Below are 16,312 nucleotides of genomic sequence, written 5' to 3' on the forward strand. Positions count from 1 at the left end.
ATTAAAACCTTAATCAAAATAATTGTTAGCTTCTATTTTAAATTGCTCAAAATATTATAGTATTTGTATAAATTTTAAAAAACACAAGTAATGGTAATTTTTTATCTAAAAATATGTGTTATGGGTAGTGTTTACTTTCTTTTAAATATAACTAATTTAGTGACTGAATCTTTAAAATCAAAGCTAATTTTGGGATTCTAATTCCCTTAAATTTATGAGAAATGGTGCAGTAAAAACACTTAGATTTTCTTTAATTGGGACGCAAAGCATATAAGATATGGTGCAGCAAATTAGGGAGAGATTGATAAACATAGGATTTTACTTTTTTTTAAAAAAAAACAAATAAATAATTAATTTCAGGCAATCGGTTTTTCATCAGTTTCTCTATTTTTGGTGAAAGCTTGTTTGGCAATCTTAGTTCCTTTTGTAAAATAATAATAATAATAGTAATAGTAATAGTAATATTCATATACCAATCTTAGAATTTTCCTTTTTTAAAAATAACAATTAATGAAATGGACGCGTGGATGACCAAAATGTATCGAAAATATATTTTTTTGGATTTGTTCTTTCTTTTTTTAGATTTTTGGAAAATACTTTGGAATTTTGAATAAAAAATTAGATTATAACATAACCTGATAAGTTGAATATGTCACATTAAACTAGCTCTAATATAATTTAATTTGAAATTCAAGCCATGTCGTTAGACAAATCAAATTTAATAAGATAAGTTTTATGTTTAATTTTTTTAAAAAATATTAACATGTAATTAAATAAAAAAAAATTTATCTACATTTATTTCTTAATTTTTTAGGTTTAGATTTTAGTTATTATTAATAAATATTTTAGTTATTTAATTTGAAAATTTCCGTTGATTATTTATAGACAACACGAACCTCCTCAACAAACCAATTGTTGAGCAACTCTCCGAAGCAACCCAAATTTGTGCCTTTTTTTTTTCCAATGTGAGACATTTGTTCAAATTTGTTTTGCTAATTTTGGCTTTTAAATAGGAGCAAGGTTGCTTGTCTCCCTTACCTATATCTAGATCAAAACATTGCAACAAAGACATGGAAAAGATAAAAAGATCCAGAAAGGAGAAAAACCAATCCATTAAAATCATCACGCAAACCTCCAAATGCAAACTCGACGTAGTACAAGGGTTAGTGCCTTCGGAGTTCACAATATTGACCAATACGGCTATTCAAAACATTAATGTTAGCAACACAATACAGCACAAATAAACTCAAGACTTGGCGCATAAGAATTTGCCAGAGCTCAACTGCATGGACCAGAATTCTCACTTGAAAATAGATAAAAATGACACAACTGTATCCTACACTGTACAAATCGTGCAGAGTGCGTGTGACATTCTTGTGTGGCACAAGACGACGACCAATTACATCCAAAGGAACCCCATCAGTGATGCCTTAAGGTACGAACCAGAGGTTTGTAGAATACGACATGTTGGTTCACATCCTGCAGAGTTTTATGGCTTGTACTCGTGACTTCCCACTCAAGAAATTGTATTTTCAATTAGCAACCTGGAAGAGACTGGGCAGAGGCAAATGAGGAGAAACTTGCAGCAGACTCACTGCAATGCAATGGGCGTGCCTGATGACTAGAGCTAACCGACTCACTGCAATGCAATGGGCGTGGCTGATGACTAGAGCTAACCAGACTTGGGGAGGCATTGCTTGGGCTAGGAATATATGCAGACATGTATCTGGTATTCAAGGGTGATATTGATGGGTAGCCCAAAGAATGGGGTGAAACCAAATGGGAAGTAAGGGATCTTTGGGAAGACATGTGCCTAAGATCAGCTGAGCTGTGACTTATACTTATGGAAGTCGAGTGCCGGTAGGATCTAAGAGGCTGTTGGACATAAGGAGTGCTTGAAAGAGAGGAAATGTGAGAAACTGAAGGGGTCCTTGATGAGGCAATTTGTATGGCAGTTGATGTTCCAGATCTAAAAGATGAAAGCATTGATGATGAAGCGAAAGAGGATGCGTTGGAAGAAAGCAATGGTGTGGATTCTGATGCTGGTGGATCACCTGTGCTAGTTCTTGCATCACGCTTGCATACTGGACAAAAGGTTCTCCATGTAGTTAGCCAAGAATCCACACAGAAAGCATGGAATTCTGCACAAAGTTCAAGAATGTGATTCAGTTAAAAGTGACATGAATAATTAATACAAAAGTTTTGTCAAAAGCTTCAAGAAGAAACATTATTTCTAATTGGCATTGTGGAAGGGTTGTTGAAAATAATCCTAACATCAATTGTTATATAGATATTATAATCTATACTGCAACAAAGCATCAACCCCAATCTCATTTGTTCGGTTGGGTTGTTTTATATTGTGCGCAAGTGCAAGTGTGTTACTCAAATCCCAGGTACTAAACTAAGTTGGTATAGGCAAGTTCACATATTTATTTCTATACTACACTATCTAAAACAGACATCTTCCTGAGAATACAGCAAGCATAAATTTTCTTTAACTACCTTGCACTCTTTTCATTATTTCTATTTGATAAGAGTGAAAACCATCCTTGTATAATGAAAACATCAAAACTTCCATGTTGCGCTCTATGAACCTATATTAGACAAACTATTCATCAAAAGGAGCTACTTTCCATGTTTTGACAAATACAATCCATTCATTTCTGATTACTATCATTTTGGATTTCCAATCCAATGTTGTTTGATGTTTTATTTCTATCATACCAATTTTACAAAAAAATGGGTTTGCATTTACAGAAAATATACCATAAAACAAGGTTGTTGTCATTCGAGTCACAGCAATCTAACATTCAATTTTCACTTCACTCCTATCTCTATTCCAAGTTTACTAAATTTACATTCACTAAATCAAGTCTGAATCCTACTTAATTCACGTCTAATGGATTCCTCACATGTCAACTTCTGAAAGCTGTACCTGCTTTGATCTTGCATGCTATGGATAAATTGCCAAGAAGAACTCGGTTTCTAAGGCACATCCATTTCACTAGGTGTACATGTCATAGAGGCTTACATAATTTACTATCAGTAAATTCCGTTGATATGCATAAATACACAAGTCTAAAAAATAATATGGGAAAGAGTCTCCTTATTTTTGCTTTTCCCAAAATTGTTCCTTTCAGTTACAACAGATAACATGCTCCTCCAAACATTTGCTCAAGACATCTAAGTATTTCAATTGCTCACTATGACACTATAGGATGCCCAAATCACTGAACCACTGTCAATGGTGAAAATTTTTTATTTTTAAAAAAATTCTTTTCTTTGCCCTTTCCATGCTTGACTGGGTTTGGGGACCACAGAAATACTTGCCTGATGCTTTAGCCAGAATAATAGGGGCAACCACTAAGTTAAACAAGGTGTCAACCTGACTTGATGTACAAAAGCAATTTTGCAGTCAGCCACTTTTCATAATTCTATTATCCCTCTAAACTATCTCGAAAACCCATTTGACATTGAACTTACAGTGGCTAAAAACTAACCCAAAATCTTAAAAGAAACATGTAAATGGGCAGGCACAAAATTGAATTATGCAAACCAAATGTATTAAACAAGCAAATACTAGCAAGTATATCATCTTTGTTAGGAAACCAAGGAAATAAAGAAGCCTTACTGTGTCGACATGGCAGAATCCTGAGTTTTTCTCCAACAGTATAATCTTCAAGGCATATGGCGCATGTAGTAGAAGTACAATTATCCTCTAGAACGGATGTAAATGTGAGGCTAGGCAATGCTTTCACTAGGCGTCTGCTCATCCCATGGAATTCCCGAACACGAGATGAGTGAGAGTGCTCTCTTCTTATGCGATGTCTGCGGATGAAGAAACAAGTTGCCAATACTGCAGACATCGCAAGAAGAGAAATAAAAGAGATTGCCATAATAGACCATGCTGAATTTTCAAAGCTTGGGATTAACCACAGCTCCAAGCCAGTCAACCCAGCATACTTCATAAGTGTTTCGCCTGATTTTTTAGAAACAAAGACGGCATGTATTTTTACACCAACTGAGTTTCCTGCCACTGAAAAAATTTCCAGCATTTTGAATTAGGATTGTGTGATACCAAAATACTTTATTTTGTGATTTATAATTGTGTGTGTGTGTGTGTGTGTGTGAGAGAGAGAGAGAGAGAGAGAGAGGGAGGTAGGTTAGCTGCCCAAAGAACAATAACAAATTATAGAACAATAGAAAAGGAGGTTACTCGAACAAATTTCTAGGTACTCAAGTAAGGATTTACATGCTCTGAGTTTTGATCAGGAAGGGGCAAAAAGTAAGACAGCAAACTTATAAGCAACAAAGAGAATTTCAAACATTACAAATATCAAGACCTACCACCGGTTTGTTTCTAATTTCTTCGAAGTTTCTCTTTAGAAAATAAGCTTAAATTACAGGGCTACAATACAAAGGCAAATCCCTCACAACAATTTGTGGATCTAGGACTCACAGCAGGCCGGCATCTATAATTTAAGGGGTTTGTGTTTCAAAACTATGAAAGTAGCCTCAGAAGGAATTCATTGTAAGATCACTGTGCTGTAAACCAGAACAGAAATGGAGAGAGTACGTAAGCATTCATGTGTCGCCGACAAATTTAAGAGTCAATTCTTAGAATTATCAGCAGGCCGGCATCTATAATTTAAGGGGTTTGTGTTTCAAAACTATGAAAGTAGCCTCAGAAGGAATTCATTGTAAGATCACTGTGCTGTAAACCAGAACAGAAATGGAGAGAGTACGTAAGCATTCATGTGTCATTCATGTGTCGCCGACAAATTTAAGAGTCAATTCTTAGAATTATCAATAAGTTCCCATGCCAATACAGATTCATACTCACAAAAACAAACAACTAATCGATTTTCACATAGGAAAAGGTCTTACTTGCAACCAAGACTCCTTCTTCGTTGTCAAAGACAATAGCAGCTTTGAACCCTGCCTTTTGTGCTCTTCTAACTTTATGCTCAAAGCTACACCCTCCTCTAATAATCAACACAAATGGAGAGCTACTATTCAAACCCTTTTCAGCTTTATTAGTCAAATCCGTGCATGCATCAATAGGCTCCGCCAAAGACAATACCCCACATTCACCTGAGCCCTTTATTGCCAGAGCTGAATTTATCAACAAAATGAATAATCAGCATGTAATCATACACATGTAAGAAACTATGTATGCACAACATTCTTGCATCAACAATTATGAGATTCAAGTTCCTTAAATTTTCTCATAAACCCATAATTCCAACCAGTTTTCAACAGATTAAAATCAATCATATTTAAATAGGATTTTTACTTCCAATAGCTAATTAACAAAAATCTAAAAAAAAATCAAACTTTTAAGATCCCTAACCGGCATATAAAGCTTAATTCAATGAAAAGTTTCCATCTTTTCAGCTCTAGCAACAAAAGGGACTCACATTCTTTCATTTTCCTACACTTTCTTAGCAACTAAACACCAAAACAAACATAAAGAAAAAAAGATTAAAAAAAAAACTCACCGAAAGTAGCTTCGATATCATTGAAAGCCATGGTGACATTATTTCCAATCAAAACAACATTAGCCGACGCCACCAAACAGCAACTCAATAGAGACAACAATAAAACTACAACACCCTTCATCGATTTGATTCTCAAAAGAAAATAAACAAAACCCAAAATTATCTTAGAAAGAAGAAGACAAAAAATTGTTTTTTTTTTCTTTTTCTTTTTGCTATGGTTTATGTTAGGGTTTTGATTTTGATGAGAATGGATACATCAGCTTCCATCTGAGAGAGTATCTGAATCCTCGGATCCTGATTCTGGGTTTTGATGCTTTTGATTTGCATGTAAAGGGTTTTGTTTTTTCAGTATGAAAAATATAAATAAATAAATAAAGGGGAGAGAGAGCAAAAAACCACTATACCATGAAATGGATGGGAAAGCTTTTGTTTAATTGGATGCAAGTGTTTTCATTCTTTTGTTTCCTAAACTTTATCTCATTGTTTATTGCATAACTTTAATAAATTAATGTGATATAGTACTTTATTGTCATTATCCTTTAGGGGGCATTTGTTATTTTTATTTTTTAAAAGTATTTTAATGTTTTTATACTAATTAAAAAATTATTTAATATATTTTCAAATTAAAATTTATTTAAAAAAAAACAATCTCACCAACCAAATCATTTTAATAATTTTTTTAAAGCAATCAATGAAGATACATGATTAGAGATAAATGAGAGTGTGATTATCCTTTACATCCAATCCAAGTAGGCTTGTCTCTCTAAAGAAGATATGTGTTCACTCTGTAGTGGATGAGAAGAAACAAAGTAATTGATTTTTTTCTTGAAAGAAGCCACTTGTATAGTTAGGTGGTCCCCATGCCCAGGTTCTGTGTCCATTTCATGGGTCACCGTCGTCGTCGTCGTCTTCTTTTTTTTTCTTTTTTTCTTTTTTCAGAAAATGACACGTATATAGGTGAGTTTAATACATAGTTTTAAAACTTGACCCAGCTCGTCGGGTCAATTCAAGACTGGAACCAGGCCCGAATTAAAGAAAAAATGGTAAGATCCAGTCAAAAACCACCCGATTGCAATTCGTTAACTTTTACTTTTTTACTAAAACGACATCATTTTGATTTTTTTAAAAAAAATTAACCCAAACAACCCAGTAATCTGAAATAGAATCTTAGATCGAAATTAAAAACTATGATTCAGAGTTAATCATCCCTGACTTGGAAGTGGGATAACTATAACAAATGAAAAATAATGTTTAATTTTTTATTTTAAATTTTTTAAATAAAATATTGAAATTTTTAATTTTTTTTTTAATTAAGACTCAAAATTTAAGACCAGATCTCTTCAGCAGGATTAATAACTATGAAGCAAAGTTAATCTAGTATTTTGTTTATATTTACCATGCTTGACCGGATATTTAAACCGGTAAAAATTTGAGTTACTAAATAATCATATCAACCTATAAATCATTAGGTTAATAATTTTTTATTAAAATATATTATTTTTTTTATAGCCTTGTTTCTCACCTCACCTAATTAGATTTAAATAGAATTTAATATAATCAACTGAATATTATATCATTCAAATTTAATTATATAAAATTAATTTAAATTAAAACCTGATTTGAATCAAATTATAAATTTATCAAGTAAAATTTTATCGAAATATATTATTTTTTATAGTTTTGTTTCTCACTTGTCAGATTTAAATAGAGTTTGACATAATCAACTAAATAATATATTATTCGAATCTAATTATATAAAATTAATTCAAATTAAAACCCCATCTGAATTAAGCTTTGAATTATGAATTTATCAAGTGAAATGGCCATTTTTCTTTTTTTAATTATGTGTCTTTTTCGTCCGGCAAATATTCAAGCAACATCTTGATTCTTGTCTGCTAGAGTGTGGATAGTCAAATCTCAGCACTAATTCTATCACTAACTAGCCCTAATGCTTATCAGTAGTTTCGTTGTCTAATTCCTTGTGTGTGTGTGTGTGTGTGTGTGTGTGTGTGTGTGTGAGAGAGAGAGAGAGAGAGAGAGAGTGAGAGAGAGAGAGAGAGAGAGTGCCTGCATTTATTTTTATTTAGTTATATCTATTTATTTTTGCTTATTTTTGAAAAAAAATTGAAAATTTTTTATTTTTTAATTTACTTCAAATTAATATGTTTTTGGTGTTTTTAAATTACTTTGATGTGCGGGTATTAAAAATAATTTTTTTAAAAATAAAAAAAACATCATTGTGATGTATTTTAGCACGAAAAGTTATTTCAAAAGCAACCGCAACTATATTCATGAGCAAGGTTTGGGATATTTGATATTCTAATATAAATTCTTTTATGTTGTGATCGGAAAATTAAATAATTGAGTTTTATCAAACCAAAATTTTAACATAATTGCAAGCCTAGTAATTTCTTTAGCTATAAATAAATAGTATTAAATTGCTTTTTAGAATTATATTTCAGACCGTGTTTGATGAAAATTTTAAAACTAAATTTATTTAAAATTATTTTTTTATATTTTCAGATTATTTTAATGTGTTAATATTAAAAATATTTTTTTAAAAATATATATTATTTTAATATATATTTTTTAAAAATAACTATACCCCGTTTGAAATATCCAACTAGATGAGGTGCAAATTATGATATAGAGTTGAAAACAATGCCTGACGTTGATATCCCAATATATATGCATATCCAATTTCTTTTTTAAAAAAAAATAAATCATGTAGAATATGATAAAGATTTACTATGACACAAAAAGTACAGCAAAAACATGAATCAACGATATCCGAGTGGAGGAATTACATCAAAATGTAAGACCCAAGCACCTTACACAAAGCACAAGATAGACGATCCAAGGAATTATATGAAATTCTAAAATGACATTTAAAGACTCCAACGCAATGCCAATAGTCCAGAACGAAGGATGAATATTGAAAACGAAGCTCTAGTTTCCAGCTGGTGGTGGGGAAAGGAAAGGGATAGAGGGAACCGTTGTTGGGATTGAGGGAATGCTTGGCAATGGAGGCAACGCGACCTTTGGGACCGCAGGCATAGTTGGCAAGCTAGGAAGTGGAGGCAGAGTGGGCTTAGGTAGAGATGGTTGGGTTGTGGGCAAAGATGGCAAATTAGGCTGTGGTAGAGTCGGGATGGTTGGCAAAGGTGGCAACGTGGGTTTCGGCAAATTTGTCACTGCAGGTAGAGGTGGCAATTGCAGAAGATGGCGAGCTGCCAAGCCTCCATTGATGCTTGAAAACGACAAAGCAAAGAAGAAAGCAAGGACATTGAAGCAGTTGAAAGAGGCCATCATTTAGAGTGTGTTTGGTATTGCGGTAGCTGTTGTGGTTGTGATTTGAAAAAAATTGTTTTATAAAAAGTACTTTTAGTTGTGGTTGGTTTGAAAAAATAGTTGTTTGGTTAAAACTGTGGTTGAAATTGAGGTTGAAGAAAAAGTAGTTTAATTTGTTTGGTTAAGAATGTTTTTGAAATTAAGGTTATAAAATAATTTTAAAAAATATATATTAATATTGATGGTTTTTAATTTAAATACTGTAGATTTAACTATTGCGGTAACATCATGAAATAAATCATACTTTATATATAAAAAAATTTATTGTTCTATTAAACTATCTACAATTCCATTACGTACAAAATTCATCCGACAAGAACTACAGTTTTCATAATTTTTTAGCGTGTAATAAAATTAGATAAAATATTATCATGTATAAAATTCACTCAAAACTAGTTTTTTTTTAAATGTTAAAAAAAAACTTAACACACTAAAAAAAAAAAAAAAAAAAATCTATGTTGAGGTATATCTTAAATTCTATGTAAGGTGCTTTTGTTAACTTTGAATGAAAAAAAACAAGGTCTGTTATGGGCTTATATGGGGCTAAGATTCAATGCACATTCTAGGATTTGGTAGCTGATGTAGCTCTGAAAAATTATAAAATCTATGTTAATTTCTTGTTAGCTCACCGTCGCAACCATCTTCCACTTTCAAGTCATCAAATGTAGTTTCAAGCTAGGCCCAGGAGATGCAAGAAAGAGTTGTCTTCTGTAATTTAGTATGGAAGGTCTGTGATCAAGGAACTTTTTTTCGGTGGTGTTTTTGCTTCAAACTCAAATGTTAGATAACCCACCAATTAGAACTCAAACCAAATTGATTATGCACAACAAAAAATATGAGAAGTTGAACTACCTTGTAGCTCAAATTGGATTCGCTGTTTTTCTCTGCCCTTATAACCTAATATTGGCCACTCCATTTGAAATCACAACTATATAAGCTCGCTAATTTTCTCAAGGAGTACAAGAACACTCACTTAACAATGGCCTCTTTCAAGTGCTTCATTCTCACTTTCTTCATTGCTTTGGCAATTTCAAACATCAATGTAGCTCAAGCAGCTCGCCGTCTTCTGCAATTACCACCTCTGCCTTCACTTCCAAATTTGCCGAAGCCCACATTGCCACCTTTGCCAACTATCCCAAGTCCGCCCCAACCCACATTGCCAACCTTGCCCACAACCCAACCATCTCTACCTAAGCCCAGATTGCCTCCACTTCCTAGCCTGCCCACCATGCCTAGTGTTCCAAAGGTTACTTTGCCACCATTGCCAAGCATGCTTCCACTCCCCAATATCCCAACAGCAATTCCCTCTATCCCATTTCTCACCCCACCACCTGGGAACTAAATCTTCATTCTTGGCATAGATTGTTCATTTGGGTGCGTAGAAGGAGCTTGGATTGGTAATTTATGATGCCATATGCATATTGGATGGGCCGTATTGCTTTGTTGGGTTTTTCTTTTCTTTTTCTCCAGTTCATTTATTATTTCAGAGATTGTTAATTAGGTACTTAATCGCTTGTATTTCGAATTCTTAAATTCTATGATCTCCAATCTAATTAATATGTGTTTGTATACATGTATGCCTCTGTTCTGCTATTATCTTTTTTTTCTTTCCTTCTCTTCAAAGCCGAGTCTCTATGAAGTTCTAAGAAAGAATATTGCCATCATACAATTCCATGAGATAAATGAAGAATAATTTAAATAATCATTCCACCAACATACATGCAATTTCTTGAGTTCATAAAGCGCAAAATTAACCAATGTTACCTTAGAATTATCGAATTTGGATCAATATTGTAACCCCTTAAAAGCAATTGGTAAAATTTATTTATATTTTCTACATGTCAATATTAGCCTTTGTAGATGAACTATATGAGGAACAGACAACTGAATTCTCCCAGATGAAGCAAAGAAGGATGAGCTAAAATGACATTGTAGAGTTCTAATAGCCATTTCACTTTTAGGTTTATGATTATGAGCAAGGATAACTAAATAGTTTCCAGGTGTTGGAGAAAGGAATGGAAAAGAGGGAGTAGTGGTTGGGATAGGAGGGAGTGATGGAATGCTCGGTAGCGGAGGCAAGGTGAGCTTTGGGACGGTAGACATGGTGGGAAAGCTAGGAAGTGGAGGCAATAAGGGCTTAGATAGAGATGGTTGGGTTGTTGGAAAGGTTGGCGGTGTGGGCTTGGGAAGATTGGGCACTGAAGGAGCAGCTGACGCTACATTGTTGGACCATGCAAGTCTTTGTTTGGTGCTGCCGGCCTTTTAGAACTCAAATGTTAGACAGCCCACCTGGACTCAAAACAGCTTGATTAGCAACCATTTGTTTTTTATCCGACCAAGCCGGGTTCACTTATCAACTAATTTATAATTATAATTATAAAATATACTAAATCGTAATCCATAGTAATTTATTTCTTTTTTCATTAAATTTTTTAATTGTGAACCTTTATGTCTAAACTAATTACAACTTTATTAAAAATTGTTAAAAAAAAATCAATAAAAAAGGATCAAATTGTAAAATAAGGAGAAATCTCATGGTTAATTTAAGATTTTCTAGAAAAGTTTTGTTTAGTCAACAGTCCTTTAGTTTTTACAATTTTAATTTAAATTTAAAAGTTTATTTTTTCAATATTTTAGTCTTTTAATTTGAGAGAAATAAGAAAAAGTCGCTTGAAAACGATGAAGGAGAGATAAAATTAGTGAATGACCAATTTTTATGGGAAAACTCGTGTTTTTAATGTCAATGAGAAGAGCTTGATGATAGGGTGTTTTTTTTATATATAAACATGCATAAAAAAATAAATTAAGTTCCATTTAGATTTTTTTTTATATTGTTAATTTTCATTTTTTTTAGTGATTATGAGGTGTTTTAGGGCTAATAAGTGGTTTATGAAGGTTTTTATGGTATTTATCCTAAAAATCTCAGTACTCCGAACATTAATTAAACAAATTAATTGTTGTGGGATTTTTTGTATTTTGATCAAATCCTAATGAATAATTATAAACATATTACAATATCCATTTTGTATTTTTAAAACATGATAAAAATGTGATTTTGTCTTTTTAGAAAATTATGCTTGAAACATTGTTTGGATTTGGTCGCATGCAATTAAAACATTTAGTTAATTAAATTTTTTATCCTTTTATCTTTTCCCTCTTTTTTTATCATTCATTTAACATTAAATAAGAAAAAAAAATGCAACACACATATATTCTCTTTTTTTACTGTATTTTTACAAACACGCCCCACAATTACATGTTTACAAACCATAAGAATTCAAAATTTAACAATAATTTAAAATACACTAAAAATTCAAAAATTTGCAAAATGATCCTTCCAAAGGTTGGAAACATGTTGGAGAGCCCGTTTGGCTCAGCGTTTGAGGCAGTGTTTTTATTAAACCATGATTTCATCTTGTTTGGTTACAAAACAGAACGCAATTTTCATGTATGAGCCCCATCTTTAAATGCATTCAAAACTAATTTTTGTTGAAGCTATTTTTGCATGCCTTTCGTAATGCTGCGTTTCGCAAGATATTTTTGTTTATTGCAACTATGTGTGTTTATAAACACAGTAACAGAGACGCCGAGGAAGAAGAACATAAACAGAGTGTTGCAGAGCACAGTGGAGAGCAGCTCCTTCAGCTCACCGCCAGCCACTACTCTTCCTCTTCCCCTTCTCTTTCTCCTTCCACATATCCTTCTCCTTCGCCTTATCCTTCTCCTTCTCCTTCATCTTCTATCTTCTGCAGTCTCTATTGTTCACGTTGCATGTGAACAATAGAGAGCAGCTCACAACCAGCCTTCGTTGTTTCCACCGCCAGCTACTGCTCTTCCTCTTCCTCTTCCCCTTCTACTTCTCCTTCTCTTTCTCTTTTGTCTTCTGCATTCTCCATTGTTTGAAGAAGAAGAACAGAACAAAGCACAACAGAGCACAATGGAGAGCAGCTCCATCAGCTCACCACTGGCCTCCGTCGTTCCCACCGCCAGCCATTGCTCTTCTCTTCCCCTTCTTCTTCTCCTTTGTCTTTTGCATGCTCCACTATTCACATGAATAGTGGAGAGCATCTGCACTGTTCATGGTCGGACCAGGTTCGGCCCAAACCTAAATGCCCGGTGTTTGGGTCCGACCTAGTAAAATAAAAAAATTCAAATTAAACAATTTCTCAGATATTGTGTTTTATTTGAAAAAAAAATGTTTAATATTATTCAATGGCACTACATAATTATATTGGAAGGAGATCGCATGATGACGTAACATTTGCAGAATTTGATCGCAATCCTAATTTTGTTCATAATGATATTTTACCTGATGTAATGATATTTCACTTAATGTTGTTGCACGCTTAGGAAGCCATGAAAACTGTAGTTCTTGTCGAATGAATTTTGTACCTGATGGAATTGCAAATAGTTTAATGGAATTGTTGTAACCCATTTTTGAGTTCCTGCACAAAAAAAGAGGAAAATGCAAAAAAATCAAAAATATATTCGGAAGAGAAAAAAAACCAAAAAAATATAACAGTGAAAAGAGAAGGTCAAAACGCTAAAAAATGGTTAAAAATTGGCTGAGCAGGTTCAAACATACAGAGATTGAAACTTGACAATAATTTGTTGACTAATTAGAGCCCTGTTGACAAAGAAAATTCAATTTGAGAAAAAAGAATTCAAAATCAGATGTTTATAGACTCAATTAAATTTTATTAAAGGTTTAATTGAATTTATGGAGGGTTTGATTGCAAGAAAAATTGATTTTGAAGTCAATTTGGGCTTTAATTAGAAGAAATTAAAGTTCTGGGGTCAAAATATAATTTTTTAGAGTTAATTTGATCGAATCAAGGGTTTAATTGCATAAATATTGAAGTTTGATGACCAATTAAGGACTTAATTGAAGAAATTCAAAACCAATGACTAAATTGGAAAAGGCACGTAAATAGGGGGCTGTCATTAAACTGAATCAGGGGCCAAATTGAAGAAATTAGAAGTTTATTGATCAATTGAGGGTCAAATTGCATAAATTTAAAAGCAAGGAAAAAAGTGAAAAAGGTGGCCAACTTCAGGGCCGCTGTTTGATTTTCGGAAGGGATGCAATTGCATTGATTTTTGAATCAAAATTTGCAATTTAGGACTAGATTGAACAAATCACAAATTAAGGACTGATTTGGACTTTGACATGATTTTGTTGCCATTTCCTTTTAAATGAAATGGCGCGTTTTGTCCAAAATAACGTCGTTTCATACACTGTTCATTAAAAAAAGGAAAAAGAAGAAGAAGACGCCCAAAACAATGTCGTTTTGAACAACACTGTGGGTCTTCTTCTTCCTCTGGACGCGTGAAGCAGGGGAGAAGAAGATTTTTTCTTCCTCTGTTTTCATTCACCATCTCCCCTTTAAAAAGATGATGACTCCCCTTTAAAAAGACGCCGCCATAGACCACAACTTTCCACATGTTGGAGGGGTAGTGGAGGGGCGACAGCATAGTGGCCGCCGTAGCCTCTCTCTCCCCTATTTTTCACCTATAAATACAGGGGAGAATAGACGAAGAAGGGAGAGCAAAAAAGAGAAGAGAGCACAAATAAGAGGGTGAAAAGACCGAAAGAAAGAAAAAAAGAAGAAGAGAAAACCCGGAGAGGAAGAAATTAAGGAAAAACAGGAGGAGAAGAGAAAACAAAAGGAGAAGAAAACAGGGGATAACAGAGGAGGCTGAAGAAGAAATAGCGGCGCCGCCCGCAACCACCATATTGTGCCATCATGAACAGGTAATTGCCTCCTCCCTACCGTTCGTTTCCCTGCCGGCATCGCCTGTATTTTTGCATGCAGAACGTGAATATTTCACGTTCTGTTGCAAAATGCAACGTGGGCTGGTTACTGTGCTGGTGCACAGTAACCAGCCCATTTGGGCCTGGGCTGGGACATCGGCCCAACCCACAGTAGATGGGCCGGGTCAGGCCCAACCTAAAATGGTTGGGCCAGGTCCGACCCAATTTTTTTTGTTAAAAGAAAAAATTCAAATAATATTTTTTTGGAATTTTACAATTTTCCCTCGTATTGTTTTTATGTCATTTTGATTAATATTGAGCAGTATTTTATGTGGCTAAAAATACAAATTCAGTATTAAAATACCTGGTTTTTGTTAAAACTTCCAAAATACAAAAAAAATTAAAAAAAGAAAAAAAAATTTATGCATACGAACAAGTGTCTCAAAGCAAAAAAAAAAAAAACATATTGTGTTTTCCATACACCAAAAAACAATGTTTTAACATGTATTTTGGCTCTAATAACCAGTTTATTAAGGTCAAGAGAACATTGGTCAAAATTTTAAAAACAACAAAAATTTTATTTTGTTTGTCTTTTAGTATCCCGGGCACGACATTACACGTAATATGTATTCTGGATATTTTTTTTTTCTGATGCTAGAACGGTTAGGTTTTACCCTATTAAAATAAGAACCTTCTTATTAAGGAGGACTTTTCTTGAACTTTAGACAAACCAACAATTAGAAAACACAACAAGACCATAGTTTTTATCAGACAACAAAACAATGCAGCTTACTTTAGATATGATGTATTTGGGGTGCTAATACCTTCTCTTTACGCAATCAATCTCCGTACCCGATCTCTGAGATCAATTAGGGTTCCTAGTGATCAGAATACTAGGTGGCGACTCCCATTTAAATTTTCTATTGATAAGAACAAGAATTCCTTGTCTCTCCACATTTGTCAGATAGACATTACCATCTTACCTTGAGGGTGGACGATCGCCGCGACGCCGCACACGTGCGACATGAATAATAAAAAATAATTTATATAAAGTATTGTTTATTTCATGATGTAATAGTATTAGTTAAATCTACAATATTCAAATTAAAAACCACCAATATATATATATATATATATATATATATATATATATATATATATATATATATATATATACACACTTTAATTTGAAAAGTATTATTAAACAAACACATTAAACAACTTTTTGTTCAACCTCAATTTTAACCACAGTTTTAACCAAATATATATTTTAACAACTCAATCTCGACTAAAAGTACTTTTTATAAAAACAACTTTTTTCAAACCATAACCACAAAGCTATCATAATACTAAACACACTCGGAGAGATTGTTGGGAACTCAAGAATTACATTAGAAGATTTAGAAATCGTCGGAACAGTGATAACGCATGGAGCCATATGCCACTTCTAGTGAAGATGAAAAATGGGTGGTTAAGGAACGCCTCATTCTTCTCTTTCTTCCTATGCTAGTGGTGAGTGTCATTGTCATATGTATAAATAGAAAAACACACAATAGGCTCAAAGACGCACTATCTGGAAAAAAAGGGCTCAAAAACGCACTTGAAAAAAAAAATATAGGGCTTAAAGGCGTATTATTTAGGAGATAGGGACTCAAAGATGCACTCAAAAGAAAAAGGGATAGGCTCAAAGACATATTTCTTTTCT

At 33.3% G+C, this 16,312-nt stretch overlaps 1 protein-coding gene across 1 annotated transcript; it reads right to left on the reverse strand.

Moving 5' to 3' along the window:
* Positions 1 to 1,088: 1,088 nt before the first annotated feature.
* Positions 1,089 to 5,952, reverse strand: LOC133669805 (receptor homology region, transmembrane domain- and RING domain-containing protein 2-like). The gene is made up of 4 exons (XM_062090106.1): positions 5,502 to 5,952; positions 4,888 to 5,115; positions 3,632 to 4,036; positions 1,089 to 2,141 (listed from the first exon to the last, which is right to left on the reverse strand). The coding sequence occupies exons 1-4, from the start codon at positions 5,620 to 5,622 to the stop codon at positions 1,537 to 1,539; spliced, it is 1,359 nt and encodes a 452-aa protein (XP_061946090.1). The 5' UTR covers positions 5,623 to 5,952; the 3' UTR covers positions 1,089 to 1,536.
* Between the last annotated feature and the right edge of the window lie 10,360 nt (positions 5,953 to 16,312).

Source organism: Populus nigra, chromosome 12 (assembly GCF_951802175.1).
Source record: "Populus nigra chromosome 12, ddPopNigr1.1, whole genome shotgun sequence".
In the NCBI taxonomy this organism is placed as follows: Eukaryota; Viridiplantae; Streptophyta; class Magnoliopsida; order Malpighiales; family Salicaceae; genus Populus; species Populus nigra.

What these genes read in the sequence shown, in the direction of transcription:
- LOC133669805 (XM_062090106.1), bottom strand. Translation starts at nt 5,622, where the DNA reads ATGAAGGGTGTTGTAGTTTTATTGTTGTCTCTATTGAGTTGCTGTTTG. An exon ending in TGATATCGAAGCTACTTTCG is followed by an intron (nt 5,116 to 5,501) that starts GTGAGTTTTTTT and finishes TGATAAATTCAG; the next exon opens with CTCTGGCAATAAAGGGCTCA. An exon ending in AGAAGGAGTCTTGGTTGCAA is followed by an intron (nt 4,037 to 4,887) that starts GTAAGACCTTTT and finishes AAATTTTTTCAG; the next exon opens with TGGCAGGAAACTCAGTTGGT.